This window comes from Cynocephalus volans, chromosome 7, assembly GCF_027409185.1.
Source record: "Cynocephalus volans isolate mCynVol1 chromosome 7, mCynVol1.pri, whole genome shotgun sequence".
NCBI lineage: Eukaryota > Metazoa > Chordata > Mammalia > Dermoptera > Cynocephalidae > Cynocephalus > Cynocephalus volans.
Window position 1 is genome coordinate 98,630,469 of NC_084466.1, and position 8,338 is coordinate 98,638,806.

The following is an 8,338-nucleotide window of genomic DNA, read 5'->3' on the forward strand; positions in this document are numbered from 1 at the left end:
TTTCCAATAAGATATTCCTTATTTCCATCTAAGGCCTAATCAAAATGGCCTTTACTGTCCATATTTCTACCAACATCCTGTTCATGACCACTTAGATAAGCTCTAAGACTGAGGCTCTCTCTGCAGGTCTCCTCTTCTCCTGAACCCTCACCAGAATAGCATTTTACAGTTCAGTTCATTTAGAGCAATACAGGCTTTTTCTAGCATGCACCTCCAAACTCTTCCGGCCTCACCCCATTATCCAGTTCCAAAGCTGCTTCCACATTTTTCAGTATTTGTGACAGCAGCACCCAATTTCTCAGTACCAATTTCTGTCTTAGTTTGTTACTGTTGCTATAACAAAATACCTTACACTGGGTTATTTATAAACAATAGAAATGTATTTCTCACAGTTCTGGAGGCCAGAAGTCCAAGATTAAGGCATCAGCAGATTCAGTGTCTCATGAAAACTTGCTGTCTGCTCCATAGATGGCATTGCTGCTGTGTCCTCACAGGGCAGAAGGGCAGAAAGGTAAAAAAGGACTAACAGACTCCCTCAAGCCCTTTTATAAGGGCATTAATCCCATTCAGGAGGGCAGAACCCTCATGACCTAATCACCTTCTAAATCCCCCACCTCTTAATACTATTGCATTGAGGATTAAGTTTCAACATGAATTTTGGAGGGTCACAAAGATTCAAACCACACCAAGTATCTATGGAACTTTTGTGTCAAGAAAAGTTAATGTTTTGTAACATTAAAAAATACCTTATAGGATATTGATATGCAAAAGAATGAAGTTGGACCCCTTTATATACAAAAAAACCCCAATAACTCCAAATGAGTTATAGATCTAAATGTAAGAGCTAGAATTATAAAACCCTTAAAAGAAAACATAGGAGTAAATCTTCATAACCCTGGATTAGGCAGAGCCTTCTTAGATATGACATTAAAAGTATAAGCAACAAAAGAAAAAATAGATAAATTGGACTTCATCAAAATTAAAAATGTGCTTTAAAGGACACCATCAGGAAAGTGAAAAGACAACTGGCAGAATAGGAGAAAATATTTGCAAATTCTATATCTGATAAATGTCTAGAATCCAAAATATATAAATAACTATTACAACTCAACAATAAAAAGACACATAAAATGGGCAAAGAACTTGAATAGACATTTCTCCAAAGAAGATACACAGACTGTCAACAAAGACGTCAAAAGATGCTCGACTCTATTAGTCAGTAGGGAGATTGAAATCAAAACCACTATGAGATACCACTCAAACCCACTAGGATACCTATAATCAAAAAGACAGACAATAGCAAGGGTTAGCAAAAATGTATAGCAATTAAAACCCTCATACACAGCTGATGGGAATGTAAAATTGGGCAGCCACTTTGAAAAAGCCATTTCTAAAAAGTTAAACCTAGTGTTAACCACGTGATGCATCGATTTCCCACTGTATATTCCCAAGTATATACACCCCTATATATACACCCCTAAGTATATTCCCAAGAGAAATAAATGAAAACCTATATCCACGCAAAAACTTGTACACAATGTCCATAGCAGCATTATTCATAATAGCAAAAAAAGTGGAAACAGCCCAAACGTCTATCAACTGAAAAAATGGATAAACAAAATGTGGTATGTCCATCCAATCAGATATCATTCACCATGACATGAAATGGAATACTCATGGGTGCGACAACACAGATGAACCTTGAAAATATTGATAAGTGAAATAAGCCAGACACAAAAGGTCACATATTGCATGATTCCTTTCATATGAAATGTCCGAAATGGGAAAGTCTATAGAGACATCAAGTAGATTAGTGTTGGGGGGAGACTGCCAGTGGGTACCTGGTTACATTTTGGGAGTGATGCAAATGTTCTAAAATTGATTATGGTGATAGGTGTAGCACTATGTGAACATACTAAAAACCATTGAATCGTATGCTTTGTGTGTAAATCTGGTATGTCAGGTACATCTCAATTAAGCTGTTACTAAAAAAACATACATTAGCTCGGTCAGTTAAGAGTGCGGTGTTGTGACACCAAGGTCAAGGGTTCAGAACCCCATATCGGCAGCCGCAAAAAAAAAATTGAAAAAATTAAATCATAGATGGTGTGGAGCAATTGAACAAATTGTGCAGTTGTTGAGATTTGTGTCTAGAGCAAAAACTGCGCTTCGTGCACATTTCAAGTGCTAATTTTCAACTGGACAGCATAGCTGTCATCAGCTATACAAGCCAAAGACAGTCGTAAACCTCAGCATCATCACAGCTCTTTAACAGACCCCCCAGCAAATGCCAACATCTCTTGGACATAAGTCACTTCGTAAGCCACTCAAACCTGCTAGATGCACATTTCATCATTATTTGGAAGGATCCTTAGATATCCTAAAGTCCTCTCTGAGTTTATAAATGAGGAAACTAAGGTTCAGGAAGAAAGGGGTTAAAAATCTACTGCCAAGAGTCACACAGCAAGTTTCTGGTGAAGCTGGGATTAGAACCTGTTTACAGCCTCGCTTCTCTTATCCTACAGATTTTTTGCAAGTTTCCACGTTTCTCACACTGGCCTTCCCAGCATGGTCAGGAACTAAACTCCTCACAGCCTTGCATCCAGGTCAGGCTACCAACGGGAGCTGGGAGGGGGTCAGGAAGCTGCAATTTCTGGGAGAGGAAGGGGACAACTGAGGGGAAAAGATGACCAGGTTCCGAGAAGGCAGCATGAGCCACTGTTCCCATAAGAGCAGGGATGCAAGGCGACATAAACTCAAGTGATGAGCCTAGAGACGTGACCCAAGAGACATGGGGTCACATGTGGTCTGGGGCCTGTGGCTATTTCTTCCCGTCAAGGACACAGCTGGAGATGAGAACAGCTCCCCACTTACCCAATGTGTCCCCACCTCAGAACAAGTGTGATTTTGCCCCCAGAAGTGGCCTGTGAGTCACTCAACCCATGGAAACCTCGCCCCACCCTGATGTTAGGGAGGAAGACCGGGCCTCTGACCTCACCAGATCTCTCTCCGCAGCATCTACAACCTCAGGTCAGGGCTGGGGGCCAGCGTGGGGGCCACTGGCTTTCCTCACAAGGGGGGGGCAGGAGACCCTGTCCTGGGAAGATGTTTGGGGCTCAGAGCCTGGGCTAGATGGGGTGTAGGCATGGGCAGGAAGTGGGCCGCAAAGCTTGAACAATGTCTCCTTTCTCCTCACTGCTCAGGGAGCAGGGGACAGTCACAGGTATTAGCACTTGCTGAGGACCAGACACAGTTCTAAGCATTGTAGCCATCTTGACTCACCTCATCTTCACCCCAACCATTGGGGTCTACATTATTATTATTATCCCCATTTCTTGATGAGGAAACTGTGGCACAGAGAAGCTAAAGAACCTTGCCAAGCCACACAGCTAGTGCCTACCAAGCCGGCCCCAGGCTTCTGGACTGCCTCCTCCACCTTACCCGTGCGACCCTGCGGGTGGCCTGCTGGAGTCGCCAAGTCCTCAGGGCCCTGCTCCCTTGCCTGTTTCCCCTGGGACCCGCACCCAGGCAGCCCCGCTTGGCAGATGGCTTGGCAGATAGCTCGCTTCCTGAGGGCTGTCAGCGGGCTGGGCCGGATGACGAGGCGACAGCAGGGTGGGAGCTGGTGGGAGGGGGAGCGCGAGGGGCCTGTGGCCACAGTGTGGGGGGCGGGGCAGGAAGCAGCAGTGATGTGGCCGGTGACAGTGACGAGCTGGGGGTGGGCCTGCCTGGGGGGCTGACACCTCCATTTCAGGAGCCTCTCGTGAGGTGAGAGAGTGTCTGTGCAGCAGCTCGGTACACAGGACTCCAGGTAGGGAGGGAGCAGGGGCCGGGGTGCTGGGGGCCCCAGGTGGGGGCAGTGGGGCTGCGCCTTTGGGGGAAGAGCAGATGGAGCAGGAAGCACACGAGACGCAGGGCCCAGACCATGCTCTATCACTAACTCACTGCCAGCCTTGTGCCCACTCTGGACCTCAGTTCCGTCGTCTATGAAATGAAGAGGTTAGGGCCCATAGTCTCTAAGACTCCTTCAGTGCTGGTAGTTTAATAGGACGAGGGCCAGGACGGAGACTGAGTTCCCCAGATGAAGGTCATGAACCACACTGGCCCCTAAGTGGATGACCCAAGGGCGTCTGTAGGATTTACCTTCACCTACTTACTTCCTGGGGCAGCCACACTGCCCAGAACCCTCCCCTTCAAGTCACTCCTCAAGTAGGGCAGGGGCTCCAGCTGGAATGCGGGGGAAGTTCTGCTCTCCATGGCCCCCTTGTCTAAGACCCTGCTGTCCCTGGCAGGTGCCAGAGGGGAAAGGCCTCCAAAGGGTCCATTTGGATGGAGATAGAGAGAGGAGATTCCAGACGTAAGTGGGCCCAGGTGAGGCCCCTGAGCACCTCAAAATGAGGAAGAACCTTCAGCCAATTGTTGCCCAGTGGTAGGCACTAGGTAGGATGCTGTCACTGCCAGAAGTCTGCAGAGCTTGGCAGGGACTGTCAAAGAGGAGACTTGAGCATCAGGAGAGGATCTGGACAGCAAACGTAAAGGTCCCTCCCCGCACAAGATCGCAAGGTATGGACATAGCAGCAGCTTTTATTTCAGAATTCAGGCTGAGATTGTTCCAAGAAGCTCAGAGGGAGGGCCCCAGTGGGAAAATGGGGGAGTGACGGCAACGATGACCTCGTTTTCCTTTCCAGTTCTGTCAAGGGCCTAGCGGGAGAGAGATCAGAGACAGAGACACAATGAGAGTCGGGTGGCCTGTTCTGGAGCCAAAACTGACACTTCTCCAGAATCCAGGCTTCCCCAGTCCCCAGTGCCCTCCCCAAACCTGCTACAGCTACTCTGTGCCCTCTTCTGTGGCCAGAGCCTCCTCCACACTAGCAGCAGTTGTGTACTGGGGACAGAGCCATGGATCTGGATCCTCATCAGGCCTTAGACAGTGAAGTCCTAGCCAGGAGCTCCTCTTGGCTGTGTGAGCCTGGGCAAGGCTCTTCCCCTCTCTGAGCCCTTCTGTACACTGTGAGGGGTGGACCAGGCCATTCCAGCTCTGACAGTCAATGAGTTAAGAGAGATCTCAGATCCTCCCCTTCCATGTGCCCTAATAACCCCCAGTTGTGGGGGAGGAGGAGCCGTCCTCCATCCCAAACGCCCCGTCTCTGCAGCTCCATGGCCGCCCCCCTGCTCCTCCTGGGCATCCTCCTGCTGCTGCTGCTGCCGCCGCCCGCCCCAGCCCCCTGCCACACAGCCACACGCTCAGAGTGCAAGCGCAGCCGCAGGTTTGTGCCCGGCGCATGGCTGGCCGGGGAGGGCGTGGATGTGACCAGCCTCCGCCGATCCGGCTCCTTCCCAGTGGACACACAGAGGTTCCTGCGGCCCGATGGCACCTGCACCCTCTGTAAAAACACCCTGCAGCAGGGTGCCCTCCAGCGCTTGCCCCTGGCGCTCACCGACTGGCGCGACCAGGGCTCCGGCTGCCAGCGCCACGTGGCCAAGGCCAAAATCAGCTCCACTGAAGCCGTGGCCCGGGAGGCAGCTGGCAGCATCCGCAATGACTGGCGAGTCGGGCTGGACGTGACCCCCAAGCCCAGCAGCAACGTGCACGTGGCCGTGGCCGGCTCCCACTCCCAGGCAGCTGACTTTGCAGCCCAGAAGGCCCACCAGGACCAGTACAGCTTCAGCACTGACTCGGTGGAGTGTCGCTTCTACAGGTGAGAGCTGGGGTAGAGGTAGGGGGCTTGGAAAAGGTGTTGGAAATGCCGGTGGCCTAGGGGCCCTGGAATGGAAGGGTGGGAACTTGGAGGCTGATTCCACCAGGAGGGAACCGCGATCCTGATTCTCACTCAGGTGATAAAGCCCTGCGGCCTCCTCCCATCCACGAGGGCCCAAATCTGGAAGTGCCTGGTGAAAGACCAGGCGGAGCGGAAGTGAGCAGACCACGTGCTAAGAGCCCCAGCACGGTACCATGTAGGTCCAGTGAGTGCCCCGTCCTGTCTTTCCTGGGCACTGCCAGCCTTCCATGGGGAACTCTCTGGATGTGGACAGAGGCTGGAGACCTGACCAGGTCCTCCCTCCTCAATGCTGTGTGACCTTGGTCATCTTGCTTCTCCTCTCTGGGCCTCATTCATCCATTCAACCAGTATTCGTGTCTGCCTTGTGTCAGGGCTGCACTGCTGAGCACCAGCAGTCACTAGCCCAGCTCTGGGGTAGCCGGGAGTCTGGGGCCTAGTTGTACACCTGAGAAATGCATGGTCTCCATGGGCCAACCCCAAGTCACCTGCTCTTATTTCTCAGAGCTGGAGGCCATAATTCCTCTGCGGTGAGACAGGGCACCTCCAGCCTGGATGGCCAGAGCTGTCAGGAGCCCAGGCCCATAGGCCCAATCCAGGCAGACAGATGGATGAAGCCCACATGACTAGGTTCCAAAGCCAGTGAAGAATCATTGCTTTTATAAAAAGAAAAAAGGAGAGAAAAACTTTATTTTGAAAAGAAAAAGAGAAACTACCTATGCAAAGTATCTACACTGCTGAGGAGCGACAGAGTAGGCTTCCCTGCTGGCTCAGTGCCCCAGAGCTTGGGCTTGGGAGACAGGACCCCAGAGTCAAGCCCTAGTTCCACCCACTTACCTGTGACCTTGGGCAATATTGAAGGAGTTATTGAATGGGGAAGATCCCACCCACCACTGGGCCCACTTGATGTTTCTCTTCCCCCTCACAGTTTGCACCTGGTGCACAGTCCCCCGCTGCACCCGGATTTCAAGAGGGCCCTTGGGGCCCTGCCCCCCCACTTCAACACCTCCACCGAGCCCGACTACCTCAGGCTCATCTCCAACTACGGCACCCACTTCATCCGCTCCGTGGAGCTGGGCGGCCGCCTCTCGGCCCTCACTGCCCTGCGCACCTGCCAGCTGGCCCTGGAGGGCCTCACGGCGGACGAGGTGGGGGACTGCCTGGCCGTCGAGGCCGAGGTCAGCATAGGCGGCCTCGGCAGCTCCTCGGCGGAATTCAAGGCCTGTGAGGAGAAGAAGCGGCGGCACAAGCTGGAGGCCTCCTTCCACCACACCTACCGGGAGCGCCATTCAGAAGTGGTCGGCGGCCACCACGCCTCCATGCACGACCTGCTGTTCGGGAGCCAGGTCGGGCCCGAGCAGTTCTCGGCCTGGGTGGCCTCGCTGCCCGACAGCCCCGGCCTGGTGGACTTCAGCCTGGAGCCTCTGCACGTGCTCCTGGAGGGCCGGGACCCGCGGCGGGAGGCGCTGCGACAGGCCGTGAGCCAGTACCTGGTGAACAGGGCGCGCTGGCGGGACTGCCGTCGGCCCTGCCTGCCCGGGCAGCAGAAGAGTCCCCACGACCCATGCAAGTGCGTGTGCCACAGCTCAGCGGACACCAACCGCGACTGCTGTCCGCGGCACAGGGGCCTGGCCCGGCTGGAGGTAATGAACTTGCAGGCCACAGGCCTGTGGGGCGACTTCATAACGGCCTCAGATGCCTACGTGAAGGTCTTCTTTGGCAGCCAGGAGCTGAGGACGGACACCGTGTGGAACAATAACCACCCCAGGTGGACCACGCGGCTGGACTTTGGGGTCGTGCTCTTGTCCACGGGGGGGCCCCTGAGGGTGCAGGTCTGGGACGCAGACAATGGCTGGGACGATGACCTCCTCGGTTCTTGTGACCGGACTCCAAAGTCTGGCTCACACGAGGAGAGATGCAACCTGAACAATGGTCACCTGAAATTCCGCTACCACGCCAGTTGCTTGTCCCACCTGGCAGGGGAAACCTGCCTGGAGTATGCCCCCCGAGGGCTTCTGGGGGACCCTCCGGGAAACCGGAGTGGGGCCGTGTGGTGAGAACAGTGAGCTCTGAGAGGACCGGTACCCTCAGGCTGAAGGGATTCCCCCAGTGGCAGTGGGTCCTGTCTTCATATTACCCTTAGGCAGAAGGAAAAATTACGCTCAGACTGTCTTTCATTGAGGTGGCTGAGTCTACAAGCCAACTGAGTCTCCCTGTCCCAACCACGTTAGCCCTCCACCGTCTCAAGCCCCACAGTGACTGACCACGGACCACAGCTTCGGCCAGGAGCTGGCAGAAGGCCAGGCGGCCGTCCCCACCAGCCTGCTTAGTGCTTGTCTTTTAAGACCCTTCCCTTGCAGCCCTTCCTGGTGGGGCAAATTCTCCATTGCAGATCTGCCCCTTCTGCCCCAGCTGCTTTGTTCTCACCTTCTTTTCAAGCTGGGAGCCCCAACATGGTGGGGCTTTGCCTCTCAGGCAAATCAAAAGCTGTCCCAACCTGTCACACTGTGTCCACAGCTTGATAGAGGGCCAGTAAATACGACGTGATGGTGACCATGATG

The 8,338-nt window shown here is 53.1% G+C and overlaps 1 protein-coding gene across 1 annotated transcript; it reads left to right on the forward strand.

Moving 5' to 3' along the window:
- Positions 1–5,157: 5,157 nt before the first annotated feature.
- PRF1 (perforin 1) lies at positions 5,158–7,834 on the forward strand. The gene is made up of 2 exons (XM_063103560.1): positions 5,158–5,699; positions 6,706–7,834. Exons 1-2 carry the CDS (start codon positions 5,158–5,160, stop codon positions 7,832–7,834), a joined length of 1,671 nt encoding a protein of 556 aa, XP_062959630.1.
- The last annotated feature ends 504 nt before the right edge of the window (positions 7,835–8,338 follow it).